Raw genomic sequence first — 19562 nt, 5'->3', positions numbered from 1 at the left:
GGCCAGCTCCAGAACAGGGCTGTGTTTGGGGAGGGTGGCACAACAACTGGCATTAGAATGCCAGCTGTACCACGGGGCAATGCCTACACAAACAATGTCAGTAGATCACCGAGTTCAGACGGCAGGCTCCATCACAACAACTCGGGTACCAAACATTGACTACTAGGAAGAAACGCTAGACCAGTCAGCGCAACCTCCCGGGAACCGCTATAGCACGGGGGACCAACCTAAAATAGAGTGTCCTCAAAATCCTTCGTCCCAAAACAACCCACAGTCAAACAGCATGGAAGCTCGTTCTCCTCCGCCTGAGGGCTAAATGCTAGATGACATTAAACACTTTCAACCTTGCGTTTCTATTTTGGGCGTTTCTATTATGTCATTATAGGTGGAAATGGACCAAAACTCGTCATAAAACGTGTCATATGTGTCATAAATGTTACTGTACAACAAAGTATATATGGCCTAAAACCCATTAAGGCCTGAGGCCGATTCTACAAATGTCTTCTAAATCCAAACAGTTTTTGAAAATTTCAGTGGTTTTCAAACTTTTTCATGTCAAGGACCCCCAAAATGATATCTATTTGGCCGTGGACCCCCATCTCAAAATATGTTGTTCCAGGGTCCCCAGGGAAGATTTGAGTTAAAAATGTTGTTTCAAAAAATATATGTATTCAAAGATTTTCAAAAATGTTCACGATTTAAAAAGAAATAGCAGATCTACGAGCTTGTAGCGGCGCTATGAGCTTGTATATCTGCTATTTTTTAATAGCCAAAGAACTCTAAATTGGCACAGATGCGTTCCCGGTCTTAATGGTTCCAAGTTCCAATGACTCATCATCACACCTGGCATTTAAAAAAACGTATTACAGGCTTCACAACAGATGTCATTTACATGGACAATCACAGAGCACTGAAGGTGTATTTAACTTATTTTTGCTGATGACACAAAACAATGTCACACGGCTACTTAAAAAAGGGTGCACACCGCTTTCACCTGCCTTACAGCTGTCAATGTGGTTTATGTCTGCTTCAGTAGCTTTCCACATACTTTAACGGTTAACTGTAGATCTGCCAAAGCCCTGGGGGGGGGGGGGGGGGTATGTCTGCTGATAGCGTAGTAGGTTCCATTAGCAGTGTAGCCTACACTTCACATGGTTTGTGACGGCTGTGCCTCAAGGTACAATTAGCCACGCGCACACTATATACTTTTAAAGTGCTCATAAAGTTTATGTGCACGGTTTAACCAGTAAAGCCCTATGAAATTCTTCATACGACAAAATAGCGTATCTAAACAAGCTAAACTCGACGTGCTGTGAGCTTGTAGATCTGCATATCGGTTTTTTTAGACTTCAATATGGACGTCACGGCAGGGTTTCAGTGGTTAAATTAACTGGGAGAGACTGCCTGCACATCTTGGGCGGAGACACACATAAAACAACAATGTGAGTCAGAGTCAGTATGTCAGAAACATTTCAATATATTATTTGATGAGAATCTCACATTTCTAGAAGTTCCTTCACCAGAAAGTCAAACAACTTGATGTGCTTTGGGGCAATTCTGTATTCAGTAGAACGTAAAGGGTATAGGGCAGGCCTACTGATCACCAGGTGATAGCCTATTCTAGTGGGTCTTAACTTGGGGGTCCCCACATGATTTTGGGGGGGTCCCCAGATGACGGTGAAGTGACAATTTAAGTATTTTGAAAACCTTTTTAATAACAAAAAGAAATAAAGGAAAAGAAAAATACCATTACTGCATCAAAAGTAAAATAGACCATCGGCTATTTTTCACAATATTAAACCACTAGGCTATTCAAGCATGCTACATATACATAATTAAGTCTGAGACATATGTTCAACACAGGTTGCTGTTGAAGAGAAGCTATACAGCGATTCTCATCATCCCACACAGCTCAGTGCTGTTTCCATTCACTTTAGTTGGAAATGTATAATAGAGCCTCTTCCTTTGGCTGTGTGATCTTAAAGGGCAGTTTCCACTGTGGCAAGGAACCAACTAACTAACCTAAATGTAACAACAAGCACAACACAGCCTGATAAAAGAGACAGCCCAGAGTCTGTGTCTAGACACACAGAGAGACAGAGAGAGAGAGAGAGAGAGAGAGAGGGAGGGAGGGAGGGAGGGAGGGAGAGATCGGGGGAATACAATGCTTGGCATTGAAAATCAATGGAATCACTAAATACAGGACGGCATCAAAAGCCACACAAATAAAGCTTAGAGCACTTCATGTGAGAAAGAGACAACAGAGGCTCTTATTGTGAAAATACAGTCAGATCGAGGCTTTCCAAAAAGGCAGCCTGGGGAACACACCCTACATGACCATAGCGTGTAATGTGCAGGATTAGACCTGAGGAACGGAGAGGAAAGGAATGGCAGACATGCTTATTTGGCTGGAGGTTAGGAATTTTACATTTCAGCGTCTCTTCTTCTTAACCACGTTCAACCTGGCATCCCTATTTTGGGTCTGTCATTATAGGAGGAAAAACTTACAAACCCTTCTGTTACCCTTCTAAGTTACCTAAAAAGCACTTTTCATACAAAACAACAATATGTGTTTACGTTATCTAATGTACGTATGTGCTTTCAAACCACTGAATTACCAGCTAGTGACTTATTCAACTTCATTTGGGAAGCCATTTCTATCTTTTCAAGACTGACAAAAAGCACATTCTGACTATAACCATTACTGAAATGACTTTATATAGCACAGTAATGTTATGGGAACAACATCATTTTGTAAAAAGTAAAAGTACAAAAATGTTTGAAAATAGCCTAGGTATAAAATAGGGCTAAAGTGGTTAATGTATGTTTTATAATATAATAATTTATATAAGTAACTAGTAACTAATGTTTTCAAATAATTGTAGTGGAGTAAAAGTACAATATTTTCCTCAGAGAAGTAGTGGAGTAGAAGTCATGTCACCAGCTAGTGACTTATTGAACTTAATTTGGGAGGCCATTTGAATCTTTTCAAAACAGACATGAAAAAAGCTCATTTTGACTGTAACCTAACCATTACTGAAATAACTGTATATAGCACAGCAGTGTTATGGGAACAACATCATCTTGAGACCTGCATAGATGACATGGGTTAAACTTGAGTGAGACTTCACTGTCGTATAAAGTATTTGGTTCAGTGACTGAGAGAGACTGGCCACGACGAGGGAAGCCTTCTGTCCGTGTGAGATTCCTTCACCCATGTAAACTCGCCCAGCCACCATCATAACTCACTTTCAATACTACGTGTGAGAGGGAGAGAACACAGCCACGAGGCATGAGGTGTGTCTCTCTCTGTCACATACACACACACATCACATGTGCACTCACCATGTAATGCTGAAGATGTGCTAACGTCTTCCTGTGAGAGGCTACACCACCTCCCCCCCCCCCCCCCCCCCCCCCACACACACACACACACACACACACAGAGCTTCCCTTCAATGTCCTCGGGTAGAAAGAAGGAATGATGGGTTACTGCAGATCTTGGCTGTGTGCGTGTGCGTGTTAAATGCCTCTACAACCTTGTCCACACACATACTATAGGAGACTCTACAACCTTGTCCACACTCACACATACAGTAGGAGACGCTTGGCCGGCTCTAGCTTGCTCTATGTCTTTGCAGGTCTTTACTGAACCCATGCCAAGTTCTGCAAAGCCGCTAGAGGAGTGCAGTACGGTGGTTATCGGGTTACGCTATCATGTCCCGTTACGTGTGCCTCAACGCCCCTGTCCACACCTATCACCATATATCACCACTAAAGTCTGGTTTATACTTAGTTGCGTGGGCGGTGTCTTCCGGGGGAAAGTAGCTTGTTAAAACAAGCAAATTTAACAATAATAATAATAACCGTGGTGTTAAGTAACGAAGTACATTTACTCAAGTACTGTACTTAAGTCAAATTTTGGTATTTATTTTACTTTAGTGGAGTATTGCCAATTTTCAATACTTCTCTTTCTTTGGGGAAAATATTGTACTTTTACTCAACTACAATTATTTGACAACTTTAGTTTAGTTACTAGTTACTTTGCAGATATAAATCATTACATTATAAAACACACATTAACCACTTTAGCCCTATTTTATACATAGGCTATTTGAATATCTGCCATTTTCAAACATTTTAGTAAGTTTACTTTTGGTACTTTAAGTATATGTTGATGCCAATCATTTTGTACTTTTACTCAAGTAACATTTTGAACACAGGCCTTTGCTTGTAACAGAGCATTTCTCTACATTGCGGTATTGATACTTTTACTCAAGTAAAACATTTGAGTACTTTTTCCACCACTGAATAATAATAACTTCATTGTATAGCATCTTTCATACACAAAATGCAGCTCAAAATGCTTCACAGGGCTTTTGTAACCGACTCATCCACACAGTCCTAGTAATCCACCGGGCGATTAGCACACTTCTTTCAGTCGGGCGGCGCCTCCTCTCAGCTTCTGATGCACCAATGGCTGAGCCTCTCTGACAGGAGGAGGAGTCACTGATTTAACCTGAATGTCAGGAGGAGGACCGCCCTGACATTCGTATCACACCGAGAGGGCAGGCCGTTGTGCAACGGGTCGGGTCACACATCCGCTACCAAAGAACTGCCACCAGCGGCCTGTTGCCTGTTGCCCAATATGAGCTATGAGCTGTCACATGGGCATACCTGTGTAAATATGGAAAAGGACTCCCACCCCCCACACAAACACACACACACACACACACACACACTCACTCTATAGCCAAGAGAGGATTTGCGGCCTGTCCCATCACTGAGAAGTCTGACTATTATTAGAGGTGGTTGAGCACTGAGAAACACAGAGACAGCACGGCTGACGGCTGATTTCCAGAAAGCACAACACGTGCACACACACTATTAGACTATTTCCACCTTCTCCATGCATGGAGAGGAGTTAGGGAAGTGGACAGGTTGATGAGATAGAGAGGAGGAGCACAGTGTTGCTAGAGCAAAGGAGAAGTAGAGTATGTACCATAATATGACATAAATGTAAGTGCTGTAAAGTTACAGTGTAATTCAAGGGTGCCGTGGATGAAAAGGTTATTTACCCGGGTGGTTAGGTGATGCACGCACATCTAAATATTGCAACGGGTGCTGGATCCAACTAAACAAATATAAACAAAGAAAAAGAGTCCGCACACCGTCTTAATGCTCCCGATGATTTAATGAACAGAGCGGTCAAATACAACATTTCGGCCGATGTGGCCTTCGTCAGGTATACCTGACGAAAACTGAGCCAAAACCGAATGAGAACCACTAGCAGCACCAGTCCCTACGAGATAAAACATGGACATACCAAACAAAGTATTTTAAGAAACTTGCCAGATTCATAAGATTACTTAGTTTTAAGGGTATCCTCTTTTTTTTGTATATCATTTTTTACCCCTTTTTCTCCCTAATTTAGTCGTTATGCCAATTATTTCCTCTCCACACACATTTCTGTGTTGTCACTGCTGTTGTATCCTACTGACTCACCTACCAGTGAGGAGCCCCCACCAGGAGGACATAGAGCCTTTGTCCTACTCCTCCCGCCCAACACTCCCCGCTGACAGGTGCCGCCCCAGCCCCTATGAGTACGTGCAATGCCCGATATCACCCTCCTCGGCCGGCTCCCTCCCCCGAACACGGGCCAACAGTGTTTGTTTAGACGCTCAACAAAGCCGGATGCACCGCGCTGGATTTGAACCCACAACCGTCGTGGTGGCGGGCAGTGACTTTACCACTGCGCCACCCCAGCACCCTGTTTTAGGGGTATTTATGGAGTATTTATGAGGGGATTTCTTTTCGGGAGCACAAACTATGTCAGTATCTGATTATCTCTAGACTGCGTCACAAAACTGGAAAAATAGTTAATTCCAGTCGAGTAAACAATAAATAACCACTATCAAAGTTAATCTTATTAATTAACGTATTTGGTGTTTAAAATGTTACCATGAAGTACATAAAAACAGAACATCTGCTGCTACACTACATCAAATTGTGTGTTGGCTGTGGATTTAAAAAAAAATCCTCTCTTGTATCAGAGTTGCTCTTAATACTGGCTTCGAGTGATGCCTGCAGCACACACCGGCCTTAGAAAGTGGTCAGCTGAGAGGGATGGAAGGATTTGAATGCTTGGCACAGAGGGCTCTGTGATATAAAAGAAAGAACAGCGGAATCATTAACCACTTGAGCACCATTTCATATACTTTGTTGTACGTGTCACACGGCCAAAATAGACGATCTACAAGCTCACAGCACTGTGTAAGCTCGTACATCGGTTATTTTCACAATTGTTTGAAATCTGTGGCTGTGTGTCCGAAATGTAATCATGCAAACCGCAGGACCGAACGGTGCTAAATTTCTTGTGCACATTTGCCAGTAGGCCACAGACGTACCTCCGCATAATTCTTTCCACATAATTGATACGTTTTACTTTCCATGCTTTCCATTTCATTACGGAAGTCAATGAGGCTCAGCTCTGATCGTGCTGATACCTTTGCCCAAATTTGGAGCCATAGATCATATGTCATAGATGACTGCCTGTTACAGGCTGGTCACAAGAAGTCCAAGATCCACATTGGAGCCATGGCGTTCCCATTAGGATCGCAAGCTCCACATGATTTATTTTCTTCTTTTTTTAACATACCCAAAATAGAGACGCCAGGTTGAAAGTGGTTAAAAGACAGAGGATGCAGGCCCAGGATGCACAATGCTTGCATGGGGAATAAAGGACAACACTGCCTCGCTCTGCCCTGAGCAATGCTATTGGTCAAACCGTACTGGTGTACATCACTCTTCAATGAACAGAGCCTGCAGCACGCTACTCTTCTAAATCGTTCCACTGGTCGAGATATGCACAATTCTCATTGTATTCCATCTAGGCTTTTTTTGTGAGCTATAAATCTAACCATAATGTATCATATTGCATTGACTGCCATTTTCTACCCTCTAGCAAGAACTGTATTTATTGCGGATAATGTTAACTTAGGTTGCCCCTCTACTATACACTTTATGGTATGACCCACACGGGGTTATACGCATGCGCAGTGAGCGCTGCGGTTCACTTGATGTACATGGAGGGAACGTGTGGTTGTTGTTTGTCCCACTGCCTGTACAATTCAATAAACTGAGCTATAAGGAATAAACGTCGTGTTTATTAAGTTCGAGATCAACATTGGTAGCAGAGGATGGTTTGAGGATGGCTGCAAACTATAGAGTACCGCCGAAGTTTGACGAAGCCAGACCATACGAGTGTTGGAAAAATGAAGTCAACATATGGACGCGAGTTACTGAACTCGATAAAAAGAAGCAGGCGCTTGCTGTGGCGTTGGGGCTCGAAGGAAGAGCCAGGGAAATCGCTATGGAAATACCTGCAGAAGACTTGGACCGTGATAATGGTATGGAGACTTTATTGGCGAAACTGGATGGCGTGTTTCAGCAAGAGGAAAGGGATCGGGCCTACGAAGCGTATTCCCAGTTTGATCGTTTAACAAAGGACAGTTCAGTTTCAATGGCGGACTACATAATTGACTTTGAACAGCGATACAATCGGATGAAAAAGTATAACATGACGCTTCCTGATGCCATATTAGCCTTCAAGCTGTTAGATACAGCCTGTCTCGACGAGAAAAACAGACAGCTTGCACTGACGGCATGTCCTGACCTAAAGTTTTCATCGATGAAGTCGGCACTCAAGCGGATATTTGGAGGGAAAACGCCAGGCTCGTCAAATGGAATACAACTAAACCAGGACGCAGCTTTCTTCACAGAACAACGACAAGGAAAAGGAAGACGGAACACGACGTTCCAAGGTGCTCAACAGAAGTCACCGCTGCCGGGTACTAATCCATTGGATAAGTTCGGTAAGCGATCAAAATGTGCGGTGTGTCAAAGCACATTCCATTGGGCCAAGGACTGCCCCCACAAGAGGAACGAACATGTAAGATTCACTGAAGACGAAAATGTAGATGAAGTCAATATCACGTTGTTGACAAATGACCGCATGTCTGACTCTGAGATTTTCATGACTGAATCCCTGGGATCAGCCATCATAGACACAGCATGCACTCGTACAGTGTGTGGGGAGAAATGGCTTGTCAGCTTTGTTAATGGTCTCAGTCAAGAGCAGGCAAACAAGCTGATGAAGACAGAACATCACAGTTGCAGACCATTTCGTTTTGGAGATGGGAACTTAGTATATTCTACCAGGAAAGTGAAACTACCTGCCAAGATAGGACAAACAAAATGTTACATAGAGACAGAAGTGGTCGAAGTTGATATCCCACTTCTGCTAAGTAAATCATCACTGAAGAGGGCAGGAACTGTTTTAGACATGGAAAATGACAGAGCAGTGATGTTTAAGCAACAGATACCTCTTGAGTTCACTAGCTCAGGACACTACTGTGTAGACATAAGAGATGAAGACAACACAAAGAGGAAAATGAAAGATGACGTGATACTTGCAGCTACAGCTGAAGATGAAGCCCTGACCGTGACAGAAAACATGTCCCCAGGTGAAAAGCGCAAGGTCCTTCTCAAGCTTCACAAACAGTTTGGCCACGCATCAGCAGACAGGCTGCAGAGGTTAATCCAAAGCTCTGGAAATAAAGACAAGGACTGCCTCACCATTTTGCAACAAATAGTATATGACTGCGACATATGTCAGAGATACAGCAGAACAAAGCCAAAGCCAGCTGTTGGTCTGCCTCTAGCGTCGGAATACAATGAAACCGTAGCAGTGGACCTGCACGAGTTGGAGCCAGGAGTATGGTATCTACATGTGATTGACCAATTCACACGCTTCAGTGCAGGAAGTATTGTGAAAACCAAAAAGGCCTCTGAAATTGTCAACTCTCTTATCCACACGTGGATTAGTGTTCATGGGCCCCCCCGTATTCTGTACAGCGATAATGGAGGCGAGTTCAATAATGCAGAGTTCAGAGATATGGCGGAGAACTTCAACATCGAGACGAGGACAACAGCAGGATACAGTCCTTGGAGCAATGGGCTGTTGGAAAGACACAATCAGACTCTCACTGACATTCTCTTGAAGGTGAGACGGGAAAATGGATGTGATTGGCACACTGCCCTAGATTGGGCCCTTATGGCCAAAAACAGTATGCACAGTGTCCATGGTTATAGTCCACATCAACTTGTTTTTGGTCAAAATCCTAACCTTCCCTCTGTATTAATTGATAAGCTGCCTGCCCTAGAAGGTACTACAGTAAGTGCAAGGGTAGGGCAACACATATCAGCGTTGCATGCATCTAGGAAGGCTTTCACTGAAGCTGAGTGTTCAGAGAGGATAAGAAGAGCCCTACGTAAGCAGCTCAGACCCACAGATGAAAAATATGAGACAGGAGACAAAGTCTATTACAAACGAGCTGACAGTGCAGAGTGGAAGGGGCCGGGTGTAGTTATCGGTCAGGATGGAGCTGTTGTATTTGTAAGACATGGTGGAATCCTTGTTAGAGTGCATCACTTAAGACTTAATAAGGTACACACACATTTTCAGACTACTGGACAGGGTGAGGTTCTCAATGACACAAATAGTGAAAAAGTTGTTCAGAACCGTGCAGCAGATACTGAACAAGATCAAAACACAGGTGTTGTAAATAGAGCCACAGGTAGCTCATATAGTGGACAAGCCACAGACAACGAACAGGAGAGTGACAGAGAGTCAAGTGCAGGAGCAGGGGTACGTCCTCTAGGGACTCAAAATGATGTGACACGACCTGGATTGGAGCACAATGTCTGTGATGATGACTCTGTTCTTCCTGCAAATGTAAAGTTAAAAACAGGACAGACTGTAACCTTTATGAAAGACGATGACAGTGTTCCATGTAAAGCTGTAGTTCTAAGCAGAGCAGGAAAAGCCACAGGAGTGTACAAAAACTGGTATAATCTGCAGCTTCTTGAGACTGATGGGAGTCATGGTCAACAGGAGGCAGTTGATCTGTCTCGTGGTGGTAAAGTTTCACAAGTGGATCCTGCAGTGTTTTATTGGCTAGATGAACAGTGCAAAATTACAGGTGTACTTGCATGTCATGTAGATGATTTTCTGTGGGCTGGCTCACAACATTTTGTAACTAATGTAATTTCTCAACTGAGGTCTGCGTTCCATGTGGGACGTGAGGAACATGATAATTTCTGCTATGTGGGAATGGATATTGTCACTGTTAAGGGAGTAATAGAGATGCATCAGCACAGCTATATTGAGAATTTGCAACCCATCCACATGCAACCAGCACGTGCTATGCAAAGGGATTCACCTCTTGGTGAAACAGAAAAAGAGCAGCTTAGATCAAAAATAGGACAGATACTTTGGGTTGCAAAGCAGACCAGACCTGATGTGATGTTTGATGCTTGTATTTTGGCTTCCGTTCTAAAGAATGCTACTGTTCAGTCCATCCATGATACAAATAAGGTAATCCGTAAACTTAAAGCTGAAAAAGTTACTCTGAAGTTTCAACATTTGGGTGATAATGATGCTTTGACCTTGACTGTTTTCAGCGATGCTTCACTGGGAAACTTGCCTGATGGGGGTACTCAAGGAGGGACATTGATCACCCTTATGGGGGAGAGGGGGATGTTTTCTCCTCTTTGCTGGCAATCCAAGAGGATCAGACGAGTGGTGCGGAGCACCCTTGCGGGAGAGACTCTTGCCATGTCGGATGGAATAGACAATGCAATATTCCTTGCCACTCTTTTTTCTGAGCTCACTACTGGTTCTGTGGAAATAAATGCTCCCGCATTGGTCTGTGTGACTGACAATCACTCCCTGTACGATGCTCTTAAGTCGACAAAACAGGTCACAGAGAAGAGACTTCGTTTGGACATAAGTGGAATCAAGGAGCTCATTCAGAGCAAGAAAATCAAAAAGGTGCTCTGGTCTGTGACAAAAGCCCAACTCGCTGACTGTCTGACAAAAAAAGGAGCATCACCTCTAGTGCTCTTGAAAGCATTCAGTGAAGGACTTTGGAATCCTGCTTAAATATTTTGTTTAAAAAAAAAAAAAAAAAAAAAGGGGGGGACATACAGATTTTATTGCATTGTATTTTGTTTTGTTGAATTGCTTTTGAAATGCACTTTGCATTAGATTTTATTGCATTGTATTTTGTTTTGTTGAATTGCTTTTGAAATGCACTTTTCTGTAATGCACCTGTTTTATGGGATATCTGAATGTATTTCTTTTTCTTTTAAAGAAAGAAGAGGGAGATTGTTAACTTAGGTTGCCCCTCTACTATACACTTTATGGTATGACCCACACGGGGTTATACGCATGCGCAGTGAGCGCTGCGGTTCACTTGATGTACATGGAGGGAACGTGTGGTTGTTGTTTGTCCCACTGCCTGTACAATTCAATAAACTGAGCTATAAGGAATAAACGTCGTGTTTATTAAGTTCGAGATCAACAGATAAGACACAAGTAGGAGCCAGATCGATATTTCAAAACTAGTTTAATCCAAACATCAAAACTGTGACCAGGGATCCCAAACATGGCTACAGCAATTCCCAGTAATGGGTCTCTGTAGGTTTAGGCAAGTAAGATTGAAGACGTTTTAAGACTTCTAATGGCATGAGAAACCAAAGGGAGGAGGGCTTGTCAGAAATACTGAGATTAAATTTAACGGGTAACAAATCAGCTCTGTGGTTAACACTGGCAGTGTTTGGCCTCGCTCGCCTTGAATTTACACACTCGACTCTTATGACCCACAGCTGTTAGTGACAAATGACTTCTTTGTCACCAACCAGTGCTGGTCTATCCCAAAATCCACCAGACACTTTTCCCAGTCAAACTGATTTTACAAGACAACAGCATTTCATGGTTTGTACTGTACATTACAAGCCACAAGGAAACACTGTAGCATTTGTGTGGTTGGCTAAACTAAATAAGTAGGGGTGTGCCGATACACTAATTTCACGAAACGATACGATACGATATTTGGCTCACAACTTCGATACGATTTCGATACGATACGATACGCACTTTTTTTATTATGAAAATATATGGAGGAGAAAAAAAGAAAATGCAAACAAATAATTCTGTTTTTGCATTATTCAGACATGCAAACTTGTAGCTTTTCAGCTACAATAGCCGTTTTGAATCCAAATAGTATGACACCTGACCCGGAAAAAAAACATGTTGTCACTCTTTTCACTTCGGGGCCGTTTGCATGCCTGATTATTATGATTGTAAAAAAAAAAAAAAAAAAAAAAAAAAAAATTCAAAAACGATATTTTTTTTTTCGAAAACGATACATATCGTCGCGAAAACGTATCGCGATATATCGCGGGACGATATATCGGCACACCCCTATAAATAAGTGTTGCTGGCGTGTGTGTCTGTACTGTGTAAATCAGGGGTCTTCAACGTTTTCAGGCCAAGGACCCCCTAGCTGAGAGAAGAGATGAAGCAGGGACCCCCTCTATATTATATACAATTGTGTGTTTTTGTTTACTGGGTCTGCTCTTTTTTCCCTCTACACCTATACCTCTTTGCCAAAAATAGCAGATCTACAAGCTCACAACGCCTCGCGCTGCGAGGCGTTGTGAGCCAGTAGATCTGCTATTTTTTGGGCTGATTCAAGTGGTTAAGGTAAAAAAAAAAATCATATCACACACAAAGATTTGGCGGACCCCCTGTAGTAACTCTGAGGACCCCCTGTTGAAGACCCCTGGTGTAAATGGTAAATTATATAGCACTTTTATCCAAAGTGCTTTACATAGATTGTGCATTACATTCTCCCATTCAGACACATTCATACACCGATGGCGGAGTAAACCATGTAAGGCACCAACCTGCTCATCAGGAGCAATTAGGGGTTCAGCGTCTTGCTCAAGGACACTTGAGCAAGACTTGAACAAACACTTGAACAAACTCTGGGGGAGCCCGGGATCGAACTGGGAACCTCACGGTTCCCATCCGGCCGCTCTACCGGCCACTCTGTGTGTGACTGTGTCTGTGTCTGTGTGTGCGTGTGCGTGTGCGTGTGCGTGTGTGTGTGTGTACCTGACATGGTGAGGTCCAGCCGGTGAAGGAGGGAGCGCTTGGCGGACTCCATCTCAGGGCTGGGGTTGTCCAGGGCCTGCCTGCACCACACGATGGGACTCAGAGCTTTCTGCAAGGGGCTGTTCAACTTGGCCTCATACAGCCTGGAGGAAAAACATCAACACACAGACATGAGCTTATCATATTACACTCTTGTTAATGATCCATCTTTTGCTTCATGTAAATGAAGCTCACCAGATTAAAATTCAAGACTTTGGTTTTGAAAGAATTAAAATCACTTAAACCCCTATATTGACAGGAGTCCTCCAGAGATATTAGGCAGTAAAAATACAATAACAATCTTTGCCGAAAAGAGTCAATCTACAAGCTCGCCTTCTCAATGTGAGCTTGTAGATGAGCTATTTTCACCCCAGAATAGAGATGCCATGTTTCATGTGATTAAAGCATTTATGTGGATATCTTCCCTCATTTCAAAGGAAATTATTAAACATTAAACAATACATCACGACACGATTGCGATCTTCAGTTTCCGCTATGAAATAGAGGTACGTAAATTAGGTCCTAAACATGCGGAGAACGCTGAGCTACAAGACATTATGATGTACAAAATGTTTGATCCATCTGGAATAACTACAGTATACCTACATGCAGTACCTCATAAATACAACACCACCGTATACAGAATGCTGATGAGGGACGGCAGGCTGCGTGTGATAATGGTAACAGTTACAATCAATAGGTCACATGACCTGGTAACTCTAACAGGAAATAGATTGGCTTGAGGGGGGGTGATGGCTGCTTGGTCAGTGTTTTATCACAGGATTTTAATGTCATAACACTGAGGGAACAGGACTGAAGCTAGGGCGGCTGTAGCAGTGGTTCTCAAAGTGGGGTTCTTGTGGGGGTTCCAGGGGGTCCCCAACAAAATGTGTTTAACCACTTTAACACTATATACATTGGCTATTTGAAAATAGATGATCTACAAGCACACAACGCATTGTATTGTGACGTAGATCTATTTGTTTTTTATCTTGATTTTTTATGTATGGGGTCCCTGCCACAAAATATTACAGATAGGGGTCCGCGGCCAAATACATATTTATTTGGGGGTCCTTGACATGAAATCGCACCGAAAACCACTGGGCTACAGGGTCGTAGTTTGGTGCAACCGAATCTGAACCCATTTTAGAAGCTGATTCTAATCATTCGGAATGTAATTATGTAATTGAACTTGGTACCAAAAAACGCCCTGGTTTGAAATCTTTGCGTTACTTTCATCAAATGTGAGCTCAGGCTCATTTGTTAAGAGCAACGCTGTTCCAATCGAGGCCAGACTTGGCAGAAATCAGAGCCCTTTGTCTCTGCGACTAGAATACCGTCCACACTTCTGCTGTGATGGGTTCAAGAAGGCCTTTTCAAAAGCCTTAATCTTTTGCCAAAGCAATTAGTTTCAGTGCTTACTCAGCTGCGATGATTAATAGAGCCTTCCTAAGATTGAAATGACAACTCTGGTTCATTGAGGTACTAAATAAGACGACAAGATTGAAGAGAAGAGGAGTGTGGAGAGACGAGTGGAGAGAGAGAGAAGAGAAGAAGTTCCACCAGGAAGACAGATCTGAGTCAGCAGCTTTCAGCCACAAGGGAAGCGTTACGTCATGCAGAGTATCATTACAGGCCTAGCCGAGCTACGGCAGAGAGATATACAGTATAGGCATACTTTTAACCAGAAAAGTTACATCCAAAGTTAGCCAATACCGAGCGATTTTAATGTTTAATACATAATATATCAGATCGTCACGCATTGTGAGCTTGTAGATAAAGATCTGCTATTTTCAATATTTCTGAACATTTTTGTTTTTGGACATACAAGGTTTCCACCTGACAGCTACAATAGACAATAATCACTGTGTTTAGGTAACATTATAATTAACTGTCTTACATCCCATGTTCAAGGCCATCTGGAGAAACTAAACTTCAGTTGCTCGTCACTTCAGCTTCTCCTAATCAAATAAGTAATCGATAGAATAATCGCTAAGAAAAGTATCTATAGTTGCAGTCCTAATTCATTATACAACAATATAGGGCTTAAGTGTGTAACCATTCAACTCCTAAAGAATAACATACGTTGTAGGCCACACTAAGGACTGAACAGTAGTGCATCCATCTCATTGTTAGAGCACCGCAGCACCGGGTGACCTTTTATAATAAATCTACTGTTGATGCTAATTTGTGGATTATGAGAGTCTATGACAAGGCCTGGCAGGGATTTCATATTGCTGTGTGTAATCCCTGATACAGATCTAATCCAGAGTGCAGAGAGAGAGAGAGAGAACCAGGGCAGAGTGAGCAGGCACTGGTTTTTGCGGGCTTTAAAAAGAGGAAACAAAACAAACGTAAAGTAGTGTGACACGGAAGCTTTAAGCCAAGCTAAGAGGCCGCTGCCTGGGCCTGCTCCATGCAGCAGAGACGCCACTTTGTTTACGTTGTGGTCAGTGGTTTGTCAGAGAGTGAAGACGTAAGTCTGTACTTAATCACTATGTGTCCTTGTTTTCAGGGTCTTTCCCTCTCTCTCTGTCCTCAGCCCTGGCTCCATTTGTTCCTTATAACCAACGTCACTAACAAGATATTATTATGTTTTTGAAAGGCAGTGGCCTAATCTGGCCTACCTTTTCCTGGATCGGCAATATGACCACAGAGACCAAGCGAGCGGTCCTTAAAAAGATATATAGGCTAATGAGGACCAATCTCAGAGGAAGATCATCATTACAACGATGAACTGTCACTGCAGTCATACTTCAACCAAGTCACATTGCCGGTATCCTTACGGATGGAGTTTAAGTAACCACATATAGACTTCATTGACCTGGGTCTATCCTAGGCCCACTCCTTTATTCCCTCTACGCCACATCTCTCCGCCCGAAAATAGCCTATCTACAAGCTCACAATGCTGCGCATTGCGACATGTTGTGAGCTTGTAGATCTGCTATTTTCACCGTACGTTCGTGCATTACGACATGGCCAGAATAGGGACGCTTTAGGTTTCAAGTGGATGCCCGCTCGTCTCAGTCACAAACTTCCGGGGAGGGGATTTCCTCCGGTCAGGATGAGCGCTCGAGATTTAGGGGCTTCACACAGCAGCTCAAATCCAACCATAGCAGTCTCCCATTTCAAGGATTACACTTCCAGCATCTAAAGCCATCTAACCCTTGAAAAGCACAAATGCTCAGCGCTGGGGATATTATGCAAACACAATGTACTGGGAGGGGATTATGTATGTATGGTGATATGGACACACATGGGGGCTGTCAAAACCGTTCAGACCAAAAAAGGTCGAGTGACAGCCTGAGGAGTCATCCCATGTATCATCATGAGATTACCCAGCAGTGTAGTAATATCCTGATATAAGAAACAGCGTCATGATGCTGCACTACTGTGCTAAAGACTGACATCATTGTTTGGCCTTCCCATCGGCTGCTGTGTCAAACGACACCGGTCTATAAGGCGACGGAAACGTAGCTGTTGTTGAGCCAACTGGTGTCCCGATGGGATTTCTTAAATGGAAGGTAACCATGGCCCACTCTCCCAGTTGACTTGGGGCAGGCAAAACAACCCTCCCAGTTCACTCTGTGTGTGTGTGTGTGTGTGTGTGTGTGTGTGTGTGTGTGTGTGTGTGTGTGTGTGTGTGTGTGTGTGTGTGTGTGTGTGTGTGTGTGTGTGTGTGTGTGTTCTAATCTTCTCCCAGTCCTTCCACGGCAAACCAAAACAATCTGCTACATCACTGGTCCTCAGCATCGGGCCAGGGGGAACAACAGGGGTTAAAAAAGGACAGTTACGGGTCTGTAACTCTAAGAGAGTACAAATGGAACCTACGCTCCATTAGGTTCCATTTGTACACTCTCAGAGTTACATTAACACGGGGGATTTCAACAGTGTAGAGATTGAGGGGTCCCGGAGATTACAAATGTTATCAAATGGGACTCTGTGCCGTGTTCTAATGATGCATATCACACTGGGGAAGGGTCCTTGAAATTCAAAGAGGTTGAGGATAGAACCTGCTGTGCTACTGTACATCATAACACACAAATCACAGGGGAGAGATAAAGAGGCCTGTATGCTAGCAGCCTGGGTGGTGAATGTAGGGAACAGTTCAATGCAAATGCTATGGCTCAGCTGCAATCGGTGCATGATTTGCTGATGAGTGACAGATAGCAGCATGACTAAAGTATGCCAGCGCCCTACGTCATCATCGAGGCGGCTGGTTTTGGCAGCGCCCCACATGTTGACGAGCCAAACAACATGACATGACACTAAATGAACCACGCGATCACAACACTGTGCAAGTGAGTTTATAGGCAAACTATTAGCAATACGGCGGCTATTGTTGCTTCACACGCCGCACACACACAGTGACTAAATAGCTCAGCTGAGCTAATGTCTGGATGGAACAGCTGCAACCAACCGGCAGTTTAAAGCTGTCACCAGACACTGCTGCTGCGCGGACGACAGACGTGTGTGTGACAGTGTGTGTGTGTGTGTGTGTGTGTGTGTGTGTGTGTGTGTGTGTGTGTGTGTGTGTGTGTGTGTGTGTGTGTGTGTGTGTGTGTCTTGGATCAACACTATCATAGGTGCATTTTATCGAGTCTGACTTTTACTTTCGTATCTATGATGCAGATGTCAAAATCGATCAAATACATCTATGATAGTCTCTATTGATCCAAGGCTAGTGTGTGTGTGTGTGTGTGTGTGTGTGTGTGTGTGTGTGTGTGTGTGTGTGTGTGTGTGTGTGTGTCAGTCAAAAGAAAACAAGACAGGTCACCCTGTGTGTAAACCATGTTGTCACAGTCAGTCACACACACACACACACACACACACACACACACACACACACACACACACACACACACACACACACACACACACACACACACACTCACCAGCTGTCCTCCTCCTCGTACAGACAGTCCATGTCCTCGAGGTCCAGGATCTCCACCTCGTCCAGGATCGACGCCTCCTCCTCCTCCCCCCCGAAGGTGGATTCCGCGTAGAAGGAGTTGATCCTGGAAGAGGAGAGGGAGAGCGGGGTGGACATCATGGAGGACATGGTGGTGGCCGTGGCCCCCTCCATGCCGTCGTACGGCCTCCTGAAGCTGATGCCGTCGTAGGACAGTCTGGGGCTGAGGCAGCGGGAGTTCTCCAGCAGCCCTCCTCCGCCGCCCACGCCGCCAAACCCCACCCCGGCGAGAGAGTCGTTGTAGCCGGCGCTGTGGGGTCGGTTGTGCTGCTGGTGCTGCTGGTGGTGTTGTTGTTGTTGGTGTTGATGGTGTTGTTGTTGGAGGTGTTGGTGGTGGTGGTTCGGCGTCCCCCCGGACGAGGACAACATGGTGGAGCGGCTCCTCAGCTGCTCGTTCTGCTGCTCCAGCTTCTTCACCAGGTCCTGGAGCTTCCGCACCTCCAGGTCCGCGTTGATGTTGGAGTTGATGTCCTCCATGGTGGACTGGCTCCTGGAAGCGAGAAAGGGAGAAACCTCCCCGCTTTGAGGGTGTGTTCTGTCGGGTTTTGTCGGGGCCTATTATTCACTTTAACGGAATGTTACGCGTGTTTGTCGACGACACGGCGGAGTTCAGCCGGAGTTTAGGCAGCTCAGCGCCGTCATCTTGTCCGGGGGGTGTCGGTATGCGCGGGGGCCGGGGTGGTTGAGGCCATTTTTTCAGCTGCTGTTCCTCCGCCCGTTCCGCTGAGCCAACTGTGAAAAAGACCAACAGGCGGGCGGAGCGATGACGTCATCGCGCAATCGGTACTGTGTGTAGCGGGGGCGCGCGCGTCACCAACACCTATTTGCGCGTTCGTGTTGTTTCCCCCTCTGTCATCTCTTGTACAGTACAACAGTGGTTCTCAACATGTGGGTCGGGACCCACAGGGGGGTCCCCACACATGATTTTTTGGGGGGGAAGGTCCCCAGGTGACAATAAAGTGACAATTTAAGGGCTTTTAAGACCTTTTTAATACCTCAAAAGACTGAAAAGAAAAAAGACCATTAGTGCATCAAAAGTTGTGAGCTTGTAGATCTGATATTTTCTGTGGAACCGAGGAATTTAATGCCTCAACTCCTACAATTCCAAGTGCTTGTCAAGGTGAGGGGTCCCCCAGTTCAAATATGATTATTTTTGGGGGTCACGGCCTGAAAAGGTTGAGGACCACTGCAGTAGAAGTAGTTGTTGTCGTCACTCATACTCACAGCACTGCTGCTACCCTACAGCAGTGGTGGTTCTCAACCTTTTCAGGCCGTGACCCACCAAAATAATCACATTTGAACGAGGGACCCCCCCCCCCAAGATAATCATCTCATATTTGAACTGGGGACCCCCCCAAAATAATCATAATCATATTTGAACTGGGGACTTGGACTTGGAATGTAGGAGTTGAGACATTGCATTTTGTTTGACTCGGTTCCACAGATAAATATTGCGAAAATAGCCGATCTACACGCTTGTAGATCAGCTTATTTTCTTAAATTATTTGACAATTTGGTCAACGTTTT

At 44.2% G+C, this 19562-nt stretch overlaps 1 protein-coding gene across 6 annotated transcripts in view; it reads right to left on the bottom strand.

Moving 5' to 3' along the window:
- The window catches only part of slain2 (SLAIN motif family, member 2), a 34718-nt gene extending 15930 nt beyond the window's left edge, over positions 1-18788 (bottom strand). For all 6 annotated transcript variants that reach the window (XM_084067065.1, XM_084067067.1, XM_084067066.1 and 3 more), the window contains exons 1-2: positions 17959-18788; positions 13025-13167 (exon numbers count right to left, since the gene is read on the bottom strand). In XM_084067065.1, the coding sequence (XP_083923191.1) occupies positions 13025-13167; positions 17959-18512 (697 nt within the window). In that variant the 5' untranslated portion in view covers positions 18513-18788. The remainder of the gene's footprint in view (positions 1-13024; positions 13168-17958) is intronic.
- Between the last annotated feature and the right edge of the window lie 774 nt (positions 18789-19562).

This window comes from Gymnoscopelus microlampas (assembly GCF_963454915.1).
Source record: "Gymnoscopelus microlampas genome assembly, chromosome: 9".
Taxonomy (NCBI): Eukaryota; Metazoa; Chordata; class Actinopteri; order Myctophiformes; family Myctophidae; genus Gymnoscopelus; species Gymnoscopelus microlampas.
Note: the sequence above shows the minus strand (reverse complement) of the source record. Positions and strands in the feature narration are given on the sequence as shown.